Below are 25868 nucleotides of genomic sequence, written 5' to 3'. Positions count from 1 at the left end.
ATCGCACTCACACTAGGGAAAAAAAGCTCCACAATGGAGAGGAAGTCTGCTGGAATGGTTGAATGAAGCTCTGTTGCAGCCTTGTCTCCACCCATTAAACAAGCATTGGCATAGCCAATAGGTCTCGCCTTTGGGACCTTATAAGTGTTAAGTTATGCACTACAATATCCTTGGTGCAACAACATCAACTGTTGCATGGCTAAGCACTTATAAGGTCCCACATGCGAGACATATTGGCTATGCCAATGCATGTTAAAATGTCTTTTAAGCAGCTCATGTCCACAAAGCAGCAGGTACAACTTTAACAAACAAGTTGGACCTACTGAGAAGACATCAGCAGGAACATGCTGTGGTCACCCAGCGCGAGTCCCAAAAGGAAAGCTGTGCCACAGATACAGCATCTCCTTGATGAATTAGTTAATTCATGTTCTTTGAAAGTTGGGAAATAGGGTCTTGTGGGATAGATTCTGTCAATAGGTGGAAAGAACTGGGGCATTCAAAAGAGGAAGGCAGTTGGACAGTGTGTAGGAATTCTGATATGGTTGGTCCTGGAAATTCAGTGCACCAGCCTTCCAAAACAGTGTCCCTACCACTCACAATACAAGAGTTATGCTTGGGTCGAAGAAAACTGATGTTCGGAACTGCCAGCCTCCCTGGGGAAGGACAGATGGCTGTTCAGCTTCGGTTTTAATGTCAGTCTAAAGCCTGCTCTCAGGATTAGGAAATCTGAGCTATTGAAGATGCGCAAGGATAAAAGGGTCTAGGCTATCTTTGCTAGAAAAACCATTGAAACTAGTTTGAATTGGATTTCTGGCAGTGGTCCTCATTAGGTGTATGGAAAAGCATTTTCCAACATGAACCTGTAACCTGGTGTTCAGGAAGCAGGCTCTGAAAGTGTTGGGGCATTTGGAGTATCAAAAAAAAATCCTCTGGAGGATTGGGACATGGTGAGTACTGGTACATGGTGTCAACAATCTCGGACAAGGAGATAAATTTGGTGGACAAGATTTTCATATCGGTTTCACTCGAAGGTTTTTTACTGCAACAAACCAGGCATCAGTAAAAACTTGCATAAGCAATATCTGACCCAACGGAGACGTGCAACCACATCATTCAGCCTTGCCTGCTAGCAGAATCTGACCGCTATAAAAGTTTGTAAGTCCAGAGGGGAACCTCAGAAGCCAAAGTTTGCAACAGTACCTCGGATGTACAGACGAAACACCTCGGTACCTACTGTTTCAAGGTTTGTATCTCTCACCCTGGGCTTTTTGAGGCATTGCTTTGAGCTTCAGGAAGAATGCAAAACCGAAGGGTGTGTTCTTGTGGAGTCCATCTATGTAACTGCTCTCACCTGGTGGTTTTTGACCGCCACGGAAAGTCAGGAGGTTAGAATATTGACTAGAGCAGACCACTACATTTTACCAGACCCTGTTCTGTTGCTGGTTGACCACGAAGGCTTCCTACAACTGGATTTACCACACCCCATAGTATAAGATGGACTGTGTAGATTCATATTGTTTTCTCCGGATGTTTTTTTTCATAATTCCTGAGCACCGAATTCTATTTTCAATTTTGTGTTTTTTCATTAAATGGTATTCTTTGTAACTAAATTAGCTTGAGAATTGTTTTCAGATTTTAGTCTAATTACGGATCGTTAAACATTAATGTTAATTCGGTGTTGCTCGACGTGCCACAATCAGTTTTCTCTAAGGAAGGTCCTGCTGCTGGTACTTGTGCTAAGGTACTGAGAGGAACACTGGGATTTCTCACAGAAACCTGCCAATAACTTTTAGGCGCTTGATTGTTAGACTGTGCTGAAGCTCAGTTACATCTCTTTTCAAGATTGGTGTCTCTCTTACCCATACGCTAACGATCCATTGTCTTACAGCAGCCTTGTGACCCTTGGTATCTGTTGAGGCAAGAGAAGAATAAAACTGCTAAATAGCTGAAGAGTGGGTTTCACATATGAGGCAACTGTATTGTAATAAGTGTGATATTGTATTACCACAGCCGAGTGGGGATTACGTCAATCTGGATTTGACATGTAGCAGAATCCTTACAGTGTTTCAGAGATTTATTCACTGAGGGCAACAAGATGTGGTAGTCTATCTTAACTAGCATGAAAATAATATTTGAGGGATGCAAACATCTACACAATATAGTGTAATGACCATAGGTATCATGTGTAGTATATATGGAGATAAGAATGGCATGTCCTGCATTGTGCATTTGGGAACTTTACAGCAGTGTTTGATATGGTAGATTGGGTTAATTTTGGCAGAGGCAAACTTCTTGGAGTATCAGGCATCCTTTCCTTTGGTTTGCTAGGGTGGTAAAGTACATGATAAGAGACAATTCACTAAGAGGATTAGTTCTGCAGGTGTAAAGGAGAAACGTGTTCTTGCTCCTCCTTTTCACTCTAAATTGCGCTTGGAATATGAGCTGGTGAAGGGCTACAGTTTTCCCCTCTAACTCTCTGGAAAGAACATGCTTTGCTGTGCACTATGCAGACAACTCTTCGGTGTGTTCACGCAGCTGCAGACCTTCCTTTGTTTGGCTTTGTTTAACTCTTATTTTCAAGCTAAAGCTATGGAAATCAACTTTCTGAAGGTCAGACCGGTTAAAGTATTGTAAAAACAGGTCATTATGGCATGTGAAATGCACGATTGGCAGTTTACACTCCTGTTTATTTTGGAGTTGGATCAGATAATGAGTTGAAGTAGACTCTATTATTAGTAAGTACAAGCATTGAAAGCGTACGGGATCAGATAATGAGTTGAAGTAGACTCTACTATTAGTAAGTACAAGCATTGAAAGCATGCGTCATCATGATTGCGATCGCTCTGAAAGCGAAAGTGATCGCGATCGCGCACGAGTTTTCAAAGTGCTGCTGAAGGCTAGCGGTTCGCGCGTGCACGGTCGCGTGAACGCAAGCGCTAGGCCAGCCAGCAGCACTTTGAAAACTCACATACAAAATGTCTCACCGAGCCAGCGCATGCGCTGGGCTCAGCGAGACCTAAAAGCTCAGCATTATGATTCACCCATTCCATAAAAAACATGGTCTGAAAACACCGTGTGCATGTCATCTTGATGAACTTATCACATAGAACAACCCAAAGGGAATCCAAAACTCTCTTGCTGGCATTTCTTGGGACTGCACAGTGGCTGTTGAGAAAGGAACACCTTAGAATTGATCTCTGGTGTAGAGATGTGGTAAGTAACTTCTGATGTATACTTCAAGCAACAGATTCCTCGCCTTTTGAAAAGATACCAAAGCAGGGAAAACCAGAAGATGTATGGTCTAAGCCGGGATGGACTTCACACTAGAAAACCATGCAGAATCAAGTGGGCACAATGGCCCCCTCTCCTGACTTGAGAGTCAAGGTGGTAAGCAAGTAATGAAGCCATGTATGGAAGCCCATGTAGGTGTCTGGCAAAAGTCTAGCACTGGTGCACCCTTGGCCTAGGCCATGGGGCAATCCCAGCTCTAGTAGAATGAGCCAGAAGGTATTTATTAGACACATTTTTAGCCAAGGGATAGCACCTTTTCATCCATCTGGATAAGGGCTGTTTATGGACTGCCCGTCCTTCCTTTGGGTTCAAAGATTTTTTTAAAATAGTTTGCAAGATGGGCGCACTGCTATCAGTAAGTATTAATTTATACAGTCAGTACTGCACATAATGGGTCACGCGGGAAGGCTGCAAATACTATTAAAAGTGGGTGATCAAGCGAGGAGTGGTAAATCAAAGGTCACCAAAGCGGTCTTGTGAAAAACTCCCTGGCAGCCTGTTATATTGAAGATGAGTCTAAAAACCCTTTTTATAGTCTAAATGGAAAGAACAATGAAGGCCAATATCCTTACTACCAGACTACACATTATAGGAAGAAACGTCACTCTAATTGTAACAAGGTGAATTAAGAGTATGCCTCTTTACTGAGGGACCGTTGGGGAGTAGGGTTTTAAGAATGGCTACGCATGGGAGAACAGCTTCATAGTACATGACAGAGGAGCATATCTGCATATGCCTATATGCTTACAGAACTAAGAGACAAAAGGAGTGGTGGTTGTGGAGCTCTAGAGTCGATCATGTGTAGGTTAGTCACAGCTTTACCCAAGCACTGTGGGCTCAGTCCTAGACTCCCAACACTCCTGGAGGGATTCCTCAAAAGATAGGCTAAATATCTCTCTCTCTCTCCATAGTGTGAAGAACAGAAGAGAAGAGATAAAAGACAAGCTCATGATGAAGAGGTGGAAAACGGGTGCAGGGAGGGAGGGTTGGGGAGTTGTTATTATTTTGATTTGCAGCAACAAGACAGTCATTCACACAGAAGGGGTAACTCCCTAGAAGAGGATAATGTGGTAGAAATTCTGTACAGGGATTAGACAGACTCATCAACTAAGGCATATTGAAATTGTTTAATAGGAGCGGAGAAGGAGAATGTAGCAGGATATATAGAACATGTGGTAATGTCTGGAATACCAGGACTGTTTCCATATGATGCCTGTATGTTGCTAATTGCTATGGATTAATAAAATCTGTTTTCAACACAAAAAAATGATGAAGAGGAGGAAAGGTAACAACAGGGCTAATACAAAAGTCCAATGAGGGGGGTGGAGCTTGCCTGGCTTCAAGATGGCCGCTCCGTGATCAAGCTCCGTCGGCCACAAGTCCTATTCGGCAAGGATTTGCAGCTTCCAACATCTCGATATAGTGTGGAAATACTACACAAATGTAGCCCTCCGATTGCGGACACCAATGCTGTGCTCCAGTCCCGTCCGAGGTCCGAGGTAGCCGGAGGTCTGACCCGACCTGTGATCATCGGCGTGCGGCCTGGTAACGTGGCTGTAATGTGAGGCGACCTGCGCTGCATCGACCGGCCGCTGGTTGGGCTGTGAAGCCTGCGGGGCGTGGGGCCTCTCCCGACGCGGCTCCCTGCTAGAGGTAGGCAGTGCGGAGGATTGCTGTGGTGGACACGCTGTTGCCTTGCGGGTGGGGGGTGAGCCCTGCGTCCCGTCAGACTGAACGGTGGGGCCCTGATAGACGGAGGGCGTGCGGAAGGTTGGATCCTGCGGCTTAGCCGGAGCCCCTGGCGTCCTGGGGATCTCGACCAGCACCCACGCCCTCAAATACCTGAGGCCTGGAAGCACGGCAATGCATCGACCCCTGATTGCTCTGAACTTGGCCCCTAGGCCTGCCACCCCTGCAATTGGAGTACTGCTCTGCTGACGCTCTCTTGGCCTGCTTTGTTCCGCCCGCCCCTTCATCCCACTTACACAGGTACAGAGCTGGTGATTGTGGTGGGGAAAGTTCCACTTGTGACCCCATTTCTACATTGCCTACTACTGTTGCGACAAGTCCCGGAGTGCCGCGGCCTGGGCTGGTCATTCTTGGCGGGAGCCGCTCCCCCTTACTAGTCTTGCGAATCCCAATGGGCGAGGTGTGGTGCACGCGCGCCTGGGGGGCCGGAGTGCCTGCGACGCTGTGATGGGCAAGCCTGATAAGTCCCAGCCAAAGATCAATTTCGAGCAGCGTACATCCAGGCGCTGCAAGGACACAGCAGACTCTGCGATGTCTGAGCCGGATGCCCCTACAGAGGACCCGATCGGCGACATCAAACAAATCATAGCGTCTATGCAGAAGGGTCTGTCGGCTATTGATGCAAAGATTGACAATTTGGCCTACAGAATGGCAGAACGGGTGGACAAACATTCAGAGCGCCTGGATATGGCGGAGCGACGCATCGCGGTAATGGAGGAGGCCCAGACTGACTCCAACAATGCCCAGAAGCGAGTGGAGAAGGCCCTGGTTGCACTGCAGGATAGAGCTGAAGACTTGGAAGCATGGTCGAGGCGAAGTAACCTCCGCATAACGGGCCTGCCTGAAACTACCGCAACGGGCAATATGGAGACCTTTGTAGAGAAACTGCTCAAGACGCTTCTGGGTCCTGATTCCTTTTCGCCTATGTTCATTGTGGAAAGAGCGCACCGCTCTTTGGGACCGAGACCCCAGCCTGGCCCCCCTCCACGGCCGATGATCGCCAAATTGCTCAATTGCCGGGACAGAGACACTGCTCTGCAGAAAGCTAGAGAACTGGGTCCCTTGCAATACTAAGAATCTTCTCTTTCCCTATTCCGTGACTTTACTCTTAAGGTCCAGGAAGCAAGGAGACAATTCGCTCCTCTGAAGCTCAAGCTACGCGATCAGAAACTTGAATATGCTATGCTGTACCCTGCAAAGCTGCGGGTACTGTTTGATGGGAAGCCCCAAATATTCTCGGATCCATAGTCCCTTCAGAGAGCCCTCAAAGACTGGGACAAGGCTGGCAAAACGACGGAAGGGTCACTATGGCAATCCTGGCGCGGATGATGCTCCTAGTAACCTTGATGATACTGACTGAGTTAGGACGGTTGGGGATAGACATGTTTATTTCTCTACTGGATTCTGGTGCCTAAGTATTGTCCTATGGAGTTTAGATATCCTTATTATGCGATTGTGGTTATTTGATGCTTCTCACTGAAACGCGGGGAGTCCTAATGGGCTCTCTGGGATGAGAGGGTTCTATGATTCGGTAAGGATAAGTATTTCCTCAGTAGAACTTGTAACTACTGAAGCTTTATGTATATGTTGGGTGGTCTGGCGGAGTGTGAACCAGTGTGTTATCGCTGCGTAACATCCGCCCCAATGCGTTACACATTTTCTCTGCATTTCTGGGGGTTTGTTGCTACTTATGTTTGTTCGGTATGCACCTCTTAAATGTTTTCTTTGTGACGGGGTAGGATGCTGTTCGCCATTGCTTAGTTGGGGCATGCAAGGCTTGGGTGTGGGGTGGTATTGGGGGGATTTTGTTTGGTAATTTTCCTTAAGCAGATCACAGGTCATGATTTCCTTTTGTCGTACAGGGTTGGTTTCATGGCCTTACGGGGCAGGAACTACACTTGCACTCACTCTTTACATGTCAAGCAACCACAACCCAGGTCGTAATAAGCGGCTGAACCTCATGACCTGGAATGTCAGGGGCCTAAAACATCACAGAAAAGTACGTAAAATAATTGCCTACTTAAAAAGGAAGGAGGTCGACATAGCTTTGCTGCAGGAGACGCACCTTTACCCAGGCTGTGCGCTACTGGCAGGCAGTCGTTTAATGGGCACCTTCCATGCTGCCTGTTTTACCTCCCACTCTAGAGGGGTGCTGACTTGGATTAACCCCAAGTCGGGGGCTCCATATGGAACGCTTTGAAACTGACCCAGTCGGTCGGTATGTTATATCCCGGTGTTATAGCAAGGAGTTAGATCTCCTTATTGTAAATTCCTATGGCCCGAATTATGATGATCCATAGTTTTACCAGTCCATCTTTAAGCTCCGAAGAGATCGAAGCCCCTTGCTGCTGCTATGGGGGGGGGGGGGGGGGGGAGTGATTTTAATTGTGTCTTAGATCCGGCCCTTGACCGCTCCCGCGGCCTGCGTAGGCCCCCGTCTGCTGCGGCTAAGGCCATTGCTGATATTTTTTTACATCTGCAATTGATAGACGTCTGGAGGGCTCAATCCAATGTTAGGGGCGGATTTACCCATTATTCAGCGTCCCAGGATATCCACACCCGCATCGACTATTGGTTCATCTCGCAAACGCTACAATCCAAGGTTCAGGATTGCTCGGTGCTTGCCCGGACGTTTTCGGACCACTCTCCCATTCTGATGGCCATCACTGTGCCTCCGCAATGTTAGTTATTAGATGTAGTCTTTAAATCGGAACGCCATGATGCAATTACTGAGTTCTTTGCCATTAATATCTGCTCCGTGGAGTCTTTTGCCACGGTGTGGGAGTTGCTTAAGGTCTACATACGCGCCGTTGCCATAAGTAAACACGCAGGAGTTCTTCGCTCTATTAGAGACAAGCTGGCCTTGTTGGAATCCCGAATCGCCAAACTGGAGGCAGAATTGGCCCTCGGGTTCGACACTGAGCTGCGGGACCTCCTAAAGGTCATGGTTGACGAATACCATAAAGAAGCAGAATGTGAAGTCAAATAAATGGGCAAATATGCTACAGCTAGATTCTATGGTGAGGCTGATAGGCCGGGTTCGGTCCTGGCGGCGCTGGCTCGCCGCCGGTCGAAGAATGGTAGCGTGGTTGAGTTGGTGGATGAGGGGGGGGTTCTACTTTAACAGAACCGGCGGATATTATTGTAGGAGAGCAGGATCTGCACTTAAGTTGCCCCCACTTTTTTTCTGATGTTAACACTGGTTTCTGACTATAGTCTGGCTGGGTCCCTGCTAATCAGGGCCCCAGTCTCTCTGTTCTCTCTAAACAACTTGGAGTGCATATTAGATGCACTAGTGATTGGATACTGTGGTACCTTATGAGCCTCTAGTATATGGTACCTTAGGTACCAAAGGCATGGGTACTTCACAGGCCTACCAGGGGCTGAAGCACGTATTATGCCACCCCTGGGAAGCAGACTAAATCTGACACCACAGGCCTGCTACTGCAGCCTGGGTGAGGTAGTGTTAGCACTCCTCACTGAGGTATAGGTTCCCTATATCTCACCTTACACACACATATAAGCCTATCAGTCACCCCTAAGGCAGGCCCTATCAATCCTGAGGGCAGGGTGTTTGGTTTACATGTGAGGGGGTGCCTCTGCATGAGCAGGGCCCCTCTGCAGCTGGCAGGGTCTATTCTCTGTGGCTGTGTGTGGATGCGGTTAAACCATATACTCTTTAAGTGCATTATAACCTAGCGGTAAATGCTAACTTTGGGGTGGCTGCATCAAAACATGTTGTGTTTGGTGTCAAACGCCTTTGAATCATACCCCCACACCAGTAACTGGTGTGGGAGTATGATCCCACACTTCTAGAGGGATAGACGTGTACCTACTGTGGAAACACGGTAGAAATCTGAAAGAGCCTGGCATCACAAAATGGATGCCACCAGCACAGACACTGGACTGCCCTCCTGCTGCTGACTGAAACTCGCAGTGGAGGAGGCCCAACAATGGGCATCCTGTCACAGTGAGGTGTCACCACCTTCCAGACAGGAATTAGTGTATTGGGGCTGGGTGGGTGCACTCCTAGAGTGCTTTGAAGTCCTGCACTGGGGGAGCAGTAGGCTCCTCTGTGCATATGCCAGCTCAAACCGGTTCAGGGGCTACCCGCCCCTGCTCTGGCGCGAAACTGGACAAAGGGAAGTGGGTGTAACCACCCACTCCCCTGACCCTCCCAGAGGAGTGGTCATAGAGCTAGTCCCTCCCTTTCCTTTAGTATAAGATAGGGAACCCTTGCCATTGCAAACTAGATATCCCTGGACGATGCTCTGAAGAAGAATCCTGGCCCTCGACGTTCCACTACCTTTGGAAGACTGAAGAATCTCCCTTGGAGTCAAGGAGTGACTCCCCTGCTTGGCAGGCACCAAAACTTTGAATCAACGTTCGCAAACTTTTCCGCTCCTGCCGGAGTCCGGAGTCCCTGCAGCCCCGGAAGTGGATTTCCTGACTTTGACGGCCATCGTGAGTCCCCAGCACAGCTGAGGCGAGTGGACCCCACGAGTGACGAGGAACAGCAATACCCGGGTACTGTGCACTATTTTCGAGTGCAATCCTTTCACGACGTTCTACGAACTTGTGCATTGGACCACGGGTGGTCCAAGCCTCCGGCAGGATTTCCACTGAAGATCAGAGGCCTACCTCGTCCCGAGTGACCGTGGGCTCCTGTGAAGTGAATCCTCATTAGGCGTCTTCGCGATCCCTTGCCCGTTGGCTTGTGGGTCCCCTGAAAACTTTTTCATTGAACCAGAGGGCTCCCCTGGTTGCTCCAGGCCTGCCCTGACTTACCTTCGCTGGGTGAGTCCCTCAGACCTTGCTGGTCTGCACCGCTGACTTTCTTCATTTTCCACGAGACTTGCTGTTGCCAAGGCTTGTTGGCTCCAATCCGGTTGCCGACACCTCAGTAAGCTGCAGACTTCGTGGGACACGCCGAATCCAGCTCCTGGTTGTCATCGATGCCTCCTGGACCTCGTGGCTGAAGAGTCAAGACACCCGTGAAGCACCTGAAATCACCCGACTACCGTGGGCATCCATCTTCCTGGCCCCGGGTCACTGGCAAGTGACTGTGAACACTGTCCCTTCTGCTTTCAGGTCTTCCTTCTTCTGAATCCAGCCTTGGATTCCACCGGACACTTCTCCAGTCTTCACAAGCAGCAAATCTTCTTCGGCTTCCATTGAAAACGACGCCGCGACCCGACACCAAAAGACACCTATGCACCCGGCTTGCCTGGGTGAGGTAACTCGTGCACTCCGGTGCTCCTGTGGGTGTTGGCCCTCGAAGTACTTACCTTGTAAGTGGCTTGCTTGTAGACTCTCCCGAAGTACCCTAAAACTTTAAAAATCCAACTGCGACTTGCTCCATTGAAATCGATAGGGAACCCGCAGCTGTGTTCTCATACTGCACGCGTCTCCCGTGGGTCCTTTACTTACCTGCCTTGGGTGGATTAGTGAGGCCCCAGCGATTCTAAAGGCCCTAGGCCTTGTCTCCTTGCAAGTCGACATTCCTAAACCTCTTTTTTAGTATATGGTCTGGTACGCCCCTAGGGCCCCAGCCATATAAGTGCTTAATTTGTTGTGAAACATTGATTTGTGCATATGTTCCTGGCTTCTAATCTCATAAAGAGATTAGTAGAGTGTGTCTAGAAATAAATACATATATATTTTATATATATACCTGTGTGGTGTCCTTTCATTTGGTAATTCAAGAGATCATAAGGTAAAACAAGCTGCTTTACTTTCCTCAGAGACTTAGCCGGAAGGCTGCTCTCCACAGCTACCACTAGGATAGCTTTCTTTAAAAGGTGGTCTTAAACCTATCTACCATAAGAGTCGAATTGGACTGGTGCAAGGTGGCCACTTTAACTAGTGACCAGCATATGCCAGGCCAACTTCTCACAATTACTAATCAGTTTTGCGCGCATTACCAAGAGCTATACAGCTCTAAGGTCACCCCTAGCGATGCTGATATATTGCAATACTTAGAATATATCGAGCTGCCCTGGCTGCAAAATTGGCACTGTGAATTCTTAATGCGCCCCATAGAAGCTGCAGAGATGCGCTTGGCTTTGACCTCTATGCGAGAGGGCAGTGCTCCAGGACGGGGATGGGCTCACGGTAGCCTTTTACAAAGGTTTTAGTGATCTTCTGATCCCCCATTTGGCTACACTGTTTCAGGAGATGGGAGCGGACTGGATTATGCCCCCTACCATGAGGGAGGCATTGATGGTCACATTGTTGAAGCCGAGTAAGGACCCCCAAAAGTGTTCTTATCGCCCACTTTCCCTACTTAATGTAGCCACAAACATTTTTGCTAAACTTTTGGCAAACCATCTGTCCCCGCTGCTGCCTCAGTTGATCGGCCCTGAACAGGCCGGATTTATTCCGGGCCGTACGCTATCATACAATCTCCGTACGGTGTTTGGCGCACTTCAACATGTCTGCCAAGAGGTTAAGGCCGCAGCAGTCTTCTTAGACGCAGAGAAGGCCTTCGATTCAATCGAGTGGGTGAGGTCTTTTTGCAATTGGTGTTGGTGCTTTATAATGCGCCAGTGGCTTGGATACGCTCAGGTGACATGGTGCCTGGCCCTATCCACATATCGCGAGGCACTCAGCAGGGGTGACCCTATCCCAGTTATTGTATGCTATGGCTGCTGTACCCCTGCTACGTGCGCTACGTGAATATCACAGTCACAGGGGCCTTCGCTTCCCTAACTATAACTTAATAGTCTCAGCCTACGCTGATAACATGCTTTTGTATATTCGTGATCCAGAGGTTCACTTGCCCCCTGTGATTCGGGAGGTGTTGCGCTATGGTGGCCTTTCGGGGCTGAAGGTCAATTGGGACAAGTCCATAATTTTCCCGCTGACGCCGGTCACGGTGCCGACCCCTCTCGACTTCCCACTCCAGTGAACGTCGGCCCTGGTTCACTACCTGGGTATTCAAGTTCATTCGGAAGCAGACCAAGTAATTAAGGTGAATTACGGCAGGGCGATTGACAAGCTGAGCGACGATATAGACCGCTGGATCCGACTCCCGCTTTCACTGGTGGGGATGGTTTCGTTAATGAAAATGGTTGTACTTCCTCACTTTCTTTTTCTCTTTGTTAATATCCCTATAGTGGTGCCCCAACATTTGTTTAAAGAACTGCGTACACTAATGAATAAACTGGCATGGATGGGTAAAACTCCGCGAGTGGCATTGGACACACTCATGATGCCATATACTGAGGGTGTTCTGGGCGGTTTTAGAGCTGTATTACCGGATCCCGCAGGCCTCACATGCCCATAGCTGGGTTCATCGCCCACAGGTCCTCTCTCACCTCCAGATAGAAAAAGTGGCTGCTGCTCCTGACCCCGTACCACATTTTTTAACTAAAGCGCCGATTAGGCGATGTGGGGTCCTTGATTCGGTGGACTCCACAGTCCATGCATTGCATGTTCTACTTAAACTGTACTCTAGTGCTAAATTATATTTGCCACGCATGCACATAGAGTGGTGTCAGTGGTTCGCTCAGAGCGAGGTACCCTTCTCTCGCTGAATGAGTTGCAAATATATGAGATGGGGGATCTCTTTAAAAATGGTAGGGGGTGACATGGGAGAAGGCGATGGCTGGTAGAGTGATGCCGTCTGCGCTCATGCAATTTCAATTTTTAGGACTCGCCACGCCTTGCGGGCTGTGTTGGGAGACGAGATCGCTGAACCAATGGAGATCCCACCACTGTCCATACTATTGAGTTAGCAGTCTCCTATCAAGTTGGTATCGCGGCTTTATGCCTCAGCATTACGCACTAGGGCAACCCCTTTCACGAAAGCACGGCTGGCCAGGCAGGCGGACATTGGGACACCATTCACGGACGATATATGGCATTACTGCTGTGAGGTTACACGTAAGGTCTCGCTGAATGGCCGCCATAGATTAGCTCATTTTAAGTTCTTAAACAGGGTACATTACACTCCAGAGCACCTGAATAGATATGGGTTGCGCGATACGGATAACTGAACGATGTGGCATGCCAGGTGCCGGGTTTTTCCATCTGGCTTGGCAGTGCCCCCCTGTGGAGGAATATTGGAGTAAAATTTTTAAGATGTTAAACGATATTGTTGATCTCTCACTTGCTCCAGATCCCCTACTGGCGTTACTGGGGTATACGAAACCTCTACGGAAAAATGTTCGAAAATTGATTGCCATTGGTCTTCTTCTAGCTAAACGTAGTCTAGCAATGAGATGGATGCGTGGGTCTGTACCAACAGTAGCTGAGTGGGAAAAAGATACGGTGTATTGTAACACCCAATCTTATGTTTATAACGAGATGCTCCCACCCTGTAACCAACCGTTACGTTTTTGGGGTCTATTTACACAATATCAACTATCACGCCAATGTAACACTGATGAGCAGATTTGAATATGTTGGTGATACTACTGTTGTTTAGTCAGCATCCCTACCTGATGTATTGTATTCCTGTGGGCATTGTCTTCTGGTGATGGGGATTTACCAGTCTGCACAGTGGCAGTGTGAGTTGCGAGAACATGGGTCATTTATCTAAATGTGTTTTTATCTATCACTATGGCCCTGTGGGCATTGTAATAATGCTGATCTTTGATTATGTGATCTGTTTTTTTTTTTGGGCCTAATTAAAATAGAATAAAATATAAAAAAGAAGTTTTGGATAAAGGAGTACCTAATGCAGGACGTGACAGACCAGAGAGATGATTGGATTGCTATGATAATGTGGAATACCAGATGCAGAACAAGAGTATGCAAAATCAAGCTCCACATGGAAATTAATTGCACAAGGATTAGTGCTGCTGATAAAGATATTTCTGATTACTAAATAATGTTTGCTTAACTACTTGAATGGTTTGCACCGAAAACAAGGCTGCACTTTGCATAACTGCGTTGTCTTACCAGTGGCCAGACTAGGCCTAAACTAGGCACAACTCCATCTTGTGTTCATAGACGTCCATGTTTTTGCCTCACTCTGTTTCCACATGCAGTAGAAGAGGAACAAGAGAAATGCTTTGTTGACATGCTGTTCTTGGTGAGCTTCGGAGGAAGCAGTCTTATATAATTGAACTTCCTGCAACAGCTAGCCTATTCATAATTTGAGGCTGTCATTGTTTTGTATGGCACTAAATCGGTACTGACACATCCAACATCATTAGGTCGAAAAAGTGCTCTTGGAATATTCATTTAGGGGATTGTGCTAAGATGGTGTTAGATGTACTGTATTCTGATTAGTTAACCCTGTGTAACAATTTGATCCCCTTATACTGACTATGTGTAGTATGTTATAATACAAAAAATCAATCTGAAGTGATTCTTAGAGAGCAGACCCACATCAGTCTGTCTCATGTTTAGGAGTTAGAATATTTGCTGCTTCATTTGCCTGAGTTTTATGCCAATTCCCTATATTGACTGACTTACTATGTTTTTGTCTTCTGAACGATATTGATCCTTTAATAAACTTTCATGGTTTCTAACCTCTTAAAAAATAAAAACAATAAAAAAATCCAATTCACCTGATCCCTTGGCATTGGAGTCCAGCAGCCCTAAGTAAGACACAAGATACATCAGAACCTACTGCCTCCTGTCTGTATCACTTTTTCAGCCATCTATTTCTCATCTACATCTTTTTCTTCTAGTCCATCAACTTTTCATTTGATCGAACCATTTCTTCTCTTAAAGCTGATCACGTTTACATACGGAAGGAGAAGCAGCTATTGGATGTACCATATACAGATGTGGTACCAAACAACAAGGACGCGAGAAGTGCCAGATTGTGCTTCCCAGGGGACTGCAGGCTTGTATGTATATAATGCGCTTTAAGAGCCTGAAGGTCACGAAGACTTGACCAACCTGTTGTACTTGTGCAGTAATGCATTTACACCAATTGTAAGGCATGTTCAGGGGCAGGCACATGGCTGAGCACCCATGGGCTCACCATGGCCAACAATGCCTGGTCATGCTGGACCAAAGAGAGATGTCAGTGATAAAGGGGAGGCCTGATCCCAACAAGGAGCCTAAAATGGCGTAAAGAAATAAGCTAAACCCTTGGCTAATGCCGTAAGAGCAATGCTAGCTCTAGTAGAATGAGCCAGAAGGTCTTCTTTAGACTTGTTTTTAGCCAAGGGAGAGCACCTTTTCATCCATCCTGATAAGGTCTGTTTATGGACTGCCCTTCCTTTCTTAACATCAGTAATCCAAGCAAAAAAAAACTGATATCCATTCAGTGCTGCTTTGTCCTATCAACATAACAGTTAAGAACTCACTAGAGCAGCCTCTCCTCTTCCTTAGAGGGTGAGGAGGAAAGGTGAAAGGCGGTACGATGATGGACCACCACATTGAAAAAGAACGCCACTTCCGGTAGAAATGATGACAGAGTCTGAAACACCAGTTTGTCCAGAAAGAAGGTATACAGTGGTTGCACTTGCAGGACATGCTGTTCACTGACAAAGAGTCAGATTATGATCTTGGTGGAAGGTGATGGATATCCCGTCCTCTGAAATATAAATCCAATTATATCTTATGGGATTTATATTTCGGCAGATGGGATATCTGTCACGGTTGTGATGGAGAAACCAGTCTGCAAAGATCTCAATCAAGCCCAAAGCATGTGAAAGACGGTTTTAAGGGTCAGTAGCCTCAAATAACAGCTGTGCAAAGGCATGAAAGGCATGTATATCAAAAAGGCAAGAACCAAATGAAGGTTCCACAGTGGCTTAACAAAAGGAAGCAAATATGCAAGTCCATTCAAAAAATACTTTGCAACTGGAGACCCAAACAGATGGGGCTGACCAGGTAAACGTAGAAAGGCTCAATAAATAACCTTTAAACAGCATGCAAGGCCAAAGACAGGACAAACAGTAGTGCATCAGAAAGTTTTGCCTGCAGCTCATCAACCTTATCGTCCTCGGACCGGGACACAACTTTTCCAAACATCCAGAATAAATTAACTTAGTAGATGGCAGATTAGCAGCGAAAATGACATACATCACTTCCTCAGGCAGATTGAAACCACTCCAATGGTTTCGCTCAATCTAGACGCATGGCCGTGTAGGTTCATAAGCAGAACCTTACCCCGTTTCTGAGTAGTTTCTCTCGAAGAGATCGATGGAGTGTGGGGCAGAAGTGCAGACTCAGCAGCTCGGAGCACAAAACCCTCCAAGCCAGTCTGGGTCTATTAGAATGAGCTGAGCCCAGTCCCTCCTAATCTTCTTCAGAACACAAGAAACAGCGTCGGAGGTGGGAACACGTAAAGGAGACCAGAGTCCCAGGGAAAGTGAAATTCATCTGCCAGGGAATCTTGATGAGGAAACTCTAAAGCACGAAAACGTGACAGTGAGCTTCCTGGTGGCAGCGAAAAGATCTACCTGGGGCACTCTCCACTGCAACAACTATACCTTGAACTACATCTGGGTGCAGCTGTCACTATTGGTTGACTAGATGGCATATGCAAAATTTTCACATTTAGTGCTCCTGCCAGATAGATGACAGTCACATCCAGAGCATTCGCGCCTCCTGTCACAGTATACATGGCTCCATTCAACCCCGCTTGTTGCAGTACCACATGGCAGTGAGGTTGTCTGTTAGAACTTGCACAGGAATGTCCTTGATGGAAGACGGAAAGGCCTGGAGAGCCTTGGTACATAGCTCCAAAAGACTGATAAAGTGTCTCAGATCTAGTGGAGACCAGAGTCCTTTATTTAATCATTGCCATAGATTTTCCATTCTGAAAATGATAGCAAATAATACTTGGGGAATTTCAATTAAGAAAACATAATTTAGGATTGATACTGAACAACCAGTACCATCATACAGTTATAAATTCTCAATAGCACAAATTATTTTCCATGTTTCAGAATATAATTCAACTGGGACACAACAGACATTTTACTAATTGCCAACATCTGCAACACAAACATCCTTGACACTGGCTTTGTCTAGAAAATAATTGGCTCTCCAATATCGAAGCATAAGATTTACTAGAGACATCTAAAGCCCATATTTCACTACAACTACCCTCAAAGAATGCAAACATTTTTAAACTTCAATCTGGGACAAATTCCTAAAACAAAAAGGGACAAAGGAGAGTTAGACTGTGGAATATGCTGCTAGAACATATTAGAAGACTGGATCTATATACCAATTTAAGTGCAAAAATTAAGTTTATTAATTTGCAGGCAGCAAGTTAGTAAATGCTTACTTTGAAGGTTAAGTCCGCCCTACAGAACAATAGATAGTAAAGCACTAAAGAATAAATAAGTAATATAGCGTGAAAATGTTGCGCCGTGCAATAAAACTAGCAATGTTTTGTTTTAGGACTCTAATCTTGGTAGTAAGAAAGCTACTAGCAATTATCATAACATTGCAACTCCACTTCAAAACATCCAAAAGGTGCTTCTTAAAATAATTTATAGAAGTGATTAGTTGATGACACAAAATGTATACAATTCTGATATTGACATGCTATTTTTTTCAGAATGAACCTACCTCTACACAAGTCTCTATCTCCGTGTATTGGTTCATAATGGGAAGGATGGTCTCCATACTGCTATAGTCCACCAAGTCAGATTTGTTTCCAACCAATATGATTGGTAGCCTGAAAACACATTTCAACATAATGGAGCAGAAATGTTAATGCAAACATCAGGCTATTTTACTCTAACGGCTAATATCAAGGCAATTATTAGCATTTAGGAAATAGTACTCGTCTTTAACAGTGATAACTTACTGTGGAAATCCTTAATAAATTTGCAACATTGTTAGATTATCTCCAAATATGGTGAAAGAGAATCATGTAGCACCTCACTAATACCAGGTCATTAAGGTTCCTGCCACCAAGATGTTAAGATATAAAAAAGCCACATATGAAAGTCATTTAAACCTCTTTCTAGTGGATGGTTGGGAGAATGTTATACATTTCTATAAAAGATACACTAGCTGAGCAGCTATTGATAGAATCTTGGATCGGTTTCTTCTCCACAAATGTAACAGAGTAGAAAGAAGAGAACACTCAAAGTGCAAAAAGTCACTGTTGCCACCAATGTTGTCCAGATGCCATAACCGCTTTTCACTTGAGAAATGCTCTATTCTCCTTCCAGAAACTGTTAATGATATAACAGTATAACCTTCTTTGCTCTGTATTCTAAATGCTGTGCTCGGTTAATTCCACAAGGGGATTCCTAATTTCTCTCCGATAAATTCTGTGCTCTTATGCAGCAGTCATTTCAACTCTTCTTGTGTGAGAAAGTGGCTCTGTATATACTGTTCCCTAATAGGTACAGGGTGTACAGAGTCCACAGTCCCCCAGAGGCTGATAGCGGTCAAAGTTAGGTATGACCTTACTCTCAAAAGTGGTAGCTTGGTCGAGCAGTAAGGCAGTACCAGAGGACAGTGTAAAGCATTTATTGTACACACTCAGTCAGCAAATGGTTTCACACACTCAATAACTGAACTCTAGGCCAATGGTTTATATATATATAAAATATATGCTTGTTTTATTTTTAGAACCACAAAGGGGGTAAAAATATACTTTCTCAGAATGAGAGGTTGAATATAAATACTTTTGTCTTAAGCAATAAATTTGTGTAAACAGTCACAGTTGGTTGCAATAAACAATCCTATTTCCTAAACATAACAATGCATTGAGCTCAATGGTAAATTCAGGTTATTTGTAATAAATTACTTTTCAGATTACTTTTGGAATTCCAGGTCTTGCTCCCAGATCCAGCCTTGGGTCAGTATTCAGAATCAAGTGATGAAAGTCGACTTAATAACTGTAATGATTTTTAAATAATATTTAGCTATTTCAAAAGTTAGCACTTAGAAAATATTTCAAAGAAAACATTCAATGGATCTCTATGGCAAGAAATTCAAATTGCAGGTAGAGTACTTTATCGTTACTTTAGTAATCCAGGACTGGGTACCTAGACCCAGGACTGGGGTCCTTATCAAAACCAGGTGAGTAATTTCGTTTGCAGAAATGGTACGATTTTAAAAGAATATTTCAAATTTGCAAAAATAGACAGAAGAAATTTCCCAGAAAAGCAGACAATGGTTTCCTATGGGAGAAAAATGAGTTAGAGGTAAGTATAGTTGTGAGTACTTTTCAGGGTCAGGGCTGGGCACCAAGATCCAGCACTGGGAGCTCACCCAGGAACAGGTGAGTAAATTCGTTTTTGTCACTTGGCTGATTTTTGGTGAATTTTTACAGTTTTGAAAAGTTCACACTTAGAAGATTTTTGAAGAAAAAGCCAGTCAATGTTACCCTATGAGGAAAATGAAGTTAGCGGTTTAAGGGTAAGTACTCGACTGGCAGAGTTGAAATTCCGGGCATAGACTCAGGGGTCCCCCAGTGTCAGGTAGGTACAGTTGGTTCACCCTCAGCGGTTTCAGGACGGCCGGGTGCAGAGTGAGTTAGGCCCAATGTTATCCTATGAGGGGTAGGGGGGCCTTGGTTGGTGGCTGCTGTCTGGCAAGCCACGCGGCTGTGGGAGCTGGGCTCCTGGTCACTTACTCAGGGCACGTGGGGAAGTAAGTTAGTGTAGAGAGTGCACTGCCAGGGCCACTCGGGCGGCTGGGTGCAGGGTGCTTTTGAGCCTTCGGGCGCTCTATGGAAATCAATGGGAATGTTCCGGTTTGGAAAAAGGCTGCAGGCTCGGGGACGAGAATGTTTCCGGTGCCACCACCACTTCGAGGGGTAAGTTGGGTAGTTGTAGGTTAGGTGGGTACCCCGGGATTGAGCACAGGGGGCCGCAGGGCGCCGGGTGCAGGGGTGCCTTTTGACGTCGGGAATCTTACCCTCTGGTTGATCGCGGTTGGGGTGGCACTCGGTTCTGAGGCTGCAGGCTTCGTCCGGGATGTCGAGGGGGGTCCTTGGGTGCCGGACTCGGGGTCACAGTCGCCGTGGGGTCGTCCTCAGGGTCTTTGTCCACTCCGGCACTGGCCAGGCTTGGCTGGTGCAGAGTGTGTGGAGTCCGCGGTTCCGGACTGCTGCCAGGAGTTAGGAATAGGTTTCTCGAGTAGAGCCTCTACTCATGGGAGTCCCAAGGGCTTAGAGCCAAAAGGTAGCCAGGTCCTCCGGGGTTGGTGAGGTTGCTGGCCACGGGAGATGCCGCGCTGGTGCAGGTTCGAGAGTCGACAGGCCGGTAGGGCTGGGGCCAAAGCAGTTGGTGTCTTCTTCTCTTTTTAGCAGCTGCAGGGCAGGTCCTTGGTCTTCTTGCTCTTCTTGTAGTTTTCTATCTGGAATCTGAGGAAGAAAGGTTCAGGGTGCCCCTAAATACTAGATTTAGGGGCGTTACAGGTAGGTGAAGGCCAGGGACCAATGGGTCCTTGTCCTGGGGTGGGTACACCCCCTATCCTGCCTCTCTCCTGTGGGAGGGGGGCAGTAGCCTAATCCTGATCGGGTAGGGCCTCCCATCTACAAGATGGCAAGAGCCCGGAGATGTGCTTCACCTCGCCTCCCCCACCTGAGGGGTGGGGTGGGCAGGCTGGCACATCCCCTGTCCTTGTATGGGGTTTCCGGCCAAGCTTCCCGCCAGAGTGGGGGGTTGCAGTGGCCAGGGGAAACTCCAAATGGCGGCCTGCCTTTGAAGCTTCCCTTTGCTCATCCTGGGGGAGGAGATTTCTCACCTCACCCAGGATGTGCATTGTTGCAGGCCCGGGAGAGCAGGGGCTCTCCCACCCAGGGGTCCAGCAACGTGTCTGCTGTGTGGCAGCCTGGGCAGCCTCAGAGCAGACGTGGATTGTAAGTTAGCTGTAAGGGGGCATCTCTAAGATGCCCTCTGGGGTGCTTAGTACATTAAATCCTACACTGGCATCAGTGTGGGTTCAATGTGCTGAGAAGTTTGATACCAAACTTCCCAGGCTTTAGTGTTGCCACTATGGTGCTGTGGCGCTCGTGTTTGACAAGCTCTCAGCACCATGTACTCTTAAATGACAGCACTGCACTTACAGCGCCCAGGAATGGACCCGGGTACTGTAGGGGCACAGGGCTCCTGCTCCTGTGCCCACACCGTAGGCATAATGCACCCAGCTAGAGGGGTGGCTGACATATGCCTTGGAAGTGTAGGTGATGGGCATGGTACACAGTGATGTGTGCCATGTCGACTCTTTGTTTTGTCCTGCACCCATACACTCAGCCTGCAAGGGCAGTGTGTGTGTAAGGGTACAGGGCCCCTGAGGGTGGCACAATGAGTGCTGCAGCCCTTAGAGGCCTTCCCTGGCCACAGGGCCCTGGGTACCTAGGTACCATTTACTAGGGGCTGACATGTGGCTAGGGTTTGCCAATTTGGAGTTTGTGTGGTTTAAGGAAGGAACATAGGCCCTGGGCACCTGATTGGCAGGAACCCAGGATACACTCAATCGAAGTACATTCAGCAATTTAGCAAAAAGTGGGGGCATACCATGCAAGAAAGATGGCACTTTCTCACACAACCCCCCCCCCCCCAAACGAAAGGTGATGAGACTAACCTTGCCCTATGGAGTCTTCATTGTCTAAGTGGAAGAACCTGGAAAGTCCATCTGCATTGGCATGGGCAGTCCCTGGTCTGTGTTCCACTTCAAAGTCCATTCCCTGTAGGGAGATGGACCACCTCAGTAGTTTTGGATTTTCCCCTTTCATCTGCATTAGCCATCTGAGAGGTCTGTGGTCAGTTTGAACTAGGAAGTGAGTGCCAAACAAGTATGGCCTCAGCTTCTTCAGGGACCAAACCACAGCAAAGGCCTCCCTCTCAATGGCACTCCAACGCTGCTCTCTAGGGAGTAGCCTTCTGCTTATAAAAGCAACAGGTTGGTCTTGGCCTTCATCATTGGTCTGGGATAGGACCGCTCCTATCCCTAGCTCAGAGGCATCAGTCTGCACTATGAACTGCTTGGCATAATCTGGAGCTTTTAGAATTGGTGCTGAGCACATTGCTTCTTTTAGGGTGTCAAAAGCCTTTTGACAACTAACTGTCCAGTTAACTTTCTTGGGCATTTTCTTGGAGGTGAGTTCTGTGAGGGGGGTCACAATGGACCCATACCCCTTCACAAACCTCCTGTAGTACCCAGTCAAGCCAAGGAATGCCCTGACTTGGGTCTGGGTTGTTGGAGCTATCCAGTCCATGATGGCCTGGATTTTGGGTTGTAAGGGCTGTACCTGGCCTCCACCTACAAGGTGGCCCAAGTACACCACAGTGCCCTGCCCTATCTGGCATTTGGATGCCTTGATAGTGAGACCTGCACTCTGCAGAGCCTCTAAAACCTTCCCAAGGTGGATCAGGTGATCCTGCCAGGTGGAGCTAAAGACAGCAATATCATCAAGATAAGCTGCACTAAAGGACTCCAACCCAGCCAGGACATGGTTCACCAACCTCTGGAAGGTGGCAGGGGCATTCTTTAACCCAAAGGGCATCACAGTAAACTGATAATGCCCATCAGGGGTGGAGAATGCTGTCTTTTCTTTTGCTCCTGGGGCCATGCCAATCTGCCAGTACCCTGCAGTTAAGTCAAAGGTACTGAGAAATTTGGCAGCCCCCAATTTGTCTATCAGTTCATCTGCTCTTGGGATAGGGTGAGCATCTGTCTTGGTGACAGAGTTGAGCCCTCTATAGTCCACACAGAACCTCATCTCTCTCTTTTCACCCTGTTGATGAGGTTTGGGGACCAGAACCACTGGGCTAGCCCAGGGGCTCTCTGAAGGCTTAATGACCCCTAACTCCAGCATCTTGCTGACCTCAGCTTTGATGCTTTCCTTGACTTGATCTGACTGTCGATAGATTTTGTTCTTGACAGGTGCACTGTCACCAGTGTCCACATCATGGGTACACCAGCTTGTCAGACCAGGGGTCAGGGAAAAGAGGCTAGCATATTGTTGCAAGACTTGCTTGCAGTCAGTCTGCTGTTGGGCAGAGAGGGCGTCTGAAAAAAATCACACCATCTACTGACCCATCTTTTGGGCTGTAGGATAGGAGATCAGGGAGTGGCTCATTCTCTGCTTCCTGTTCTTCATCAGTCACCATCAGCATGGTGATGTCAGCCCTATCATTGTAGAGTTTAAGGCGGTTCACATGGATGACCCTTTTGGGTGTCCTGCTAGTGCCCAGGTCAACTAGACAGGTGACCTCACTCTTTCTCTCTAGGATAGGGTAAGGGCCACTCCATTTGTCTTGGAGAGCCCTTGGTGCCACTGGCTCCAAAACCCACACCTGTTGCCCTGGTTGAAATTCAACCAGTGCAGCTTTTTGGTCATACCAGTGCTTCTGGAGCTCCTGGCTGGCCTCAAGGTTCTTGGATGCCTTTTCCATATACTCAGCCATTCTGGACCTTAGGCCAAGCACATAGTCCACTATGTCCTGTTTGGGTTCTTGAAGAGGCCTCTCCCAGCCCTCCTTTACAAGACACAGTGGTCCCCTTACAGGATGACCAAACAGAAGTTCAAAGGGTGAGAAACCTACTCCCTTCTGTGGCACTTCCCTGTAAGCGAAAAGCAAGCATGGTAACAGGACATCCCACCTCCTTTTGAGTTTCTCAGGGAGTCCCATGATCATACCTTTCAATGTCTTGTTGAACCTCTCAACAAGGCCATTGGTTTGTGGGTGGTAGGGTGTAGTAAACTTGTACTGCACTCCACACTCTTTCCACATGTGTGTTAGGTAAGCAGACATGAAGTTGGAACCTCTGTCTGAAACCACCTCCTTAGGAAAACCCACCCTGGTGAAGACACCCAGGAGGGCCTTGGCTACTGCAGGAGCTGTAGTAGTCCTAAGTGGAATTGCTTCAGGGTACCTAGTAGCATGATCCACTACTACTAGAATGAATTTGTTCCCTGAGGCGGTGGGAGGTTCAAGTGGGCCCACAATGTCCACACCTACCCTTTCAAAGGGGACCCCCACCACTGGTAGTGGAATGAGGGGGGCCTTTGGGTGGCCACCTGTCTTGCCACTGGCCTGACAGGTAACACAGGAGCTGACAAACTCCTTCACCTTTTGGTGCATCTGGGGCCAGTAAAAGTGACTCACTAACCTTTCCCAAGTTTTGGATTGCCCCAGATGTCCAGCTAGGGGGATGTCATGAGCCAAAGTTAGGAGGAACTCCCTGTACTTCTGTGGCACTACCACCCTCCTGGTGGCTCCAGGAGTGGGGTCTCTTGCCTCAGCATACAGTAATCCCTCTTCCCAATAAGCTCTGTGGGTACCACTGACATCTCCCCTGGCTTCTGAAGCAGCTTGTTGTCTCAGGCTTTCAAGAGTGGGACAGTCTCGCTGACCCTGGCACAGCTCTTCCCTAGAGGGTCCCCCTGGGCCCAAGAGTTCAACCTGGTAAGGGTCAAGCTCCATGGACTCAGTTCCCTCAGGGGTATCTACATCCTCTCCAGGGGAAGAGGTGTTCTGAGTGTTTGGCTGTACAGAAGCTGGTCCCCCAGTCTTCTTGCCCTTCCTCTTGGTTGGTTGGGCTATTATTCCAGGCTCCAAACCTACTTTTGCACCCTTCCTCTTGCTCTGTGCTCTGGTTTGCACACACACCAATTCAGGGATGCCCAGCATGGCTGCATGGGCCTTTAACTCAACCTCAGCCCAGGCTGAGGTTTCCAGATCATTTCCAAGCAGACATGCAGCTGGCAACTTTGGAGAGACCACTACCCGTTTCAGGCCAGTAACCCCCCCCAGCCTAATGTTACCATGGCCATGGGATGACTAGTGGTGACACTGTCAGCGTTGGTGACTGGGTAAGACTTCCCAATCAAGTATTGCTCAGGGGAAACCAGTGTGTCTTTCACCATAGTGACACTGGCACCTGTATCCCTCAGAACTTCTACCCTAGTTCCATTCACCCAGGGGTACTGTAAGTATTTCTTTAAGTTAGGGGGCCACACAGCCAAAGTGGCAAACTCCACTTCTCACAGGGAGACTAAACTTGCTTCGGTGTGTTCCCAGATTTGCTCAGGGTACACCTCTGATCCCATTTGTATACTTGCTGCTCCAGGAGTAGCTGTACTGGGTGCCTTAGGGGCTTTGTTTTGGGGGCAAGTTACAGTTAGGTGTCCCTGCTTTTTACAGGTATTACACCAGGCCTTTAATTGATCAAAGTTCTTCCCCCTATATGGTTGGGGCACATAGGGAGTAGTTTGGGTCCCACCCACCTGAATAGGTTTTTGGGGCCCTTTGGAAGACTCAGACTTTTTATCTTGGGGATTCTCACCACCTTTCCCCTGGGGAGGTTTTGTGACCAGTTTATTTTGGTCACCCCCAGTGGTTGTCTTGGTCACCCTAGTCTTGACCCAGTGGTCTGCCTTCTTTCCCAATTCTTGGGGAGAAATTAGACCTAGGTCTACCAAATGCTGATGCAACTTTTCATTTGTGCAGTTACTCAAAATATGTTCCTTCATGAATAAATTGTACAATCCAGTAAAATCCTGCACACCATGTCCAGCTAACCAACCATCCAGTGTCTTCACTGAGAAATCTACAAAATCAATCCAGGACTGGGTCTGGGTTTTGTGAGCCCCCCTGAATCTAATTCTATACTCCTCAGTGGTGAATCCAAATCCCTCAATCAGAGCTGTCTTCATGAGGTCATAGGATCCTGCTTCTGGCCCAGAGAGTTAACAGTTCCCACAGGAGTGCCCCCCAGAGAGGTTTCTTTACTTTCCTGATATCACAAGCCCTCTCAAAGGCTGTGAACCATTTGGTGATATCATCACCTTCCTCAAATTTAGGGACAATCCCTTTGGGGATTTTAGGGTCAGAAGTTTCCTCCCTATCCTTGTTTTTGTTATTGCTGCCACCATTGATGGGTGCTAAACCCATCTCTCTCCTTTCCTTTTCTAGGGCCAGGAGTCTGGACTC

General features: G+C 47.3%; 1 protein-coding gene across 4 annotated transcripts in view; it reads right to left on the bottom strand.

The window, feature by feature from the left end:
* The window catches only part of RHOT1 (ras homolog family member T1), a 429863-nt gene that overhangs the window by 259869 nt on the left and 144126 nt on the right, over positions 1-25868 (bottom strand). For all 4 annotated transcript variants that reach the window (XM_085617215.1, XM_085617212.1, XM_085617214.1 and 1 more), the window contains exon 7: positions 17533-17641. In XM_085617215.1, coding sequence (XP_085473341.1) covers positions 17533-17641 — 109 coding nt within the window. The remainder of the gene's footprint in view (positions 1-17532; positions 17642-25868) is intronic.

Source organism: Triturus cristatus, chromosome 7 (genome assembly GCF_964204655.1).
Source record: "Triturus cristatus chromosome 7, aTriCri1.1, whole genome shotgun sequence".
In the NCBI taxonomy this organism is placed as follows: domain Eukaryota; kingdom Metazoa; phylum Chordata; class Amphibia; order Caudata; family Salamandridae; genus Triturus; species Triturus cristatus.
This window is presented reverse-complemented; position numbering and strand designations above follow the sequence as displayed.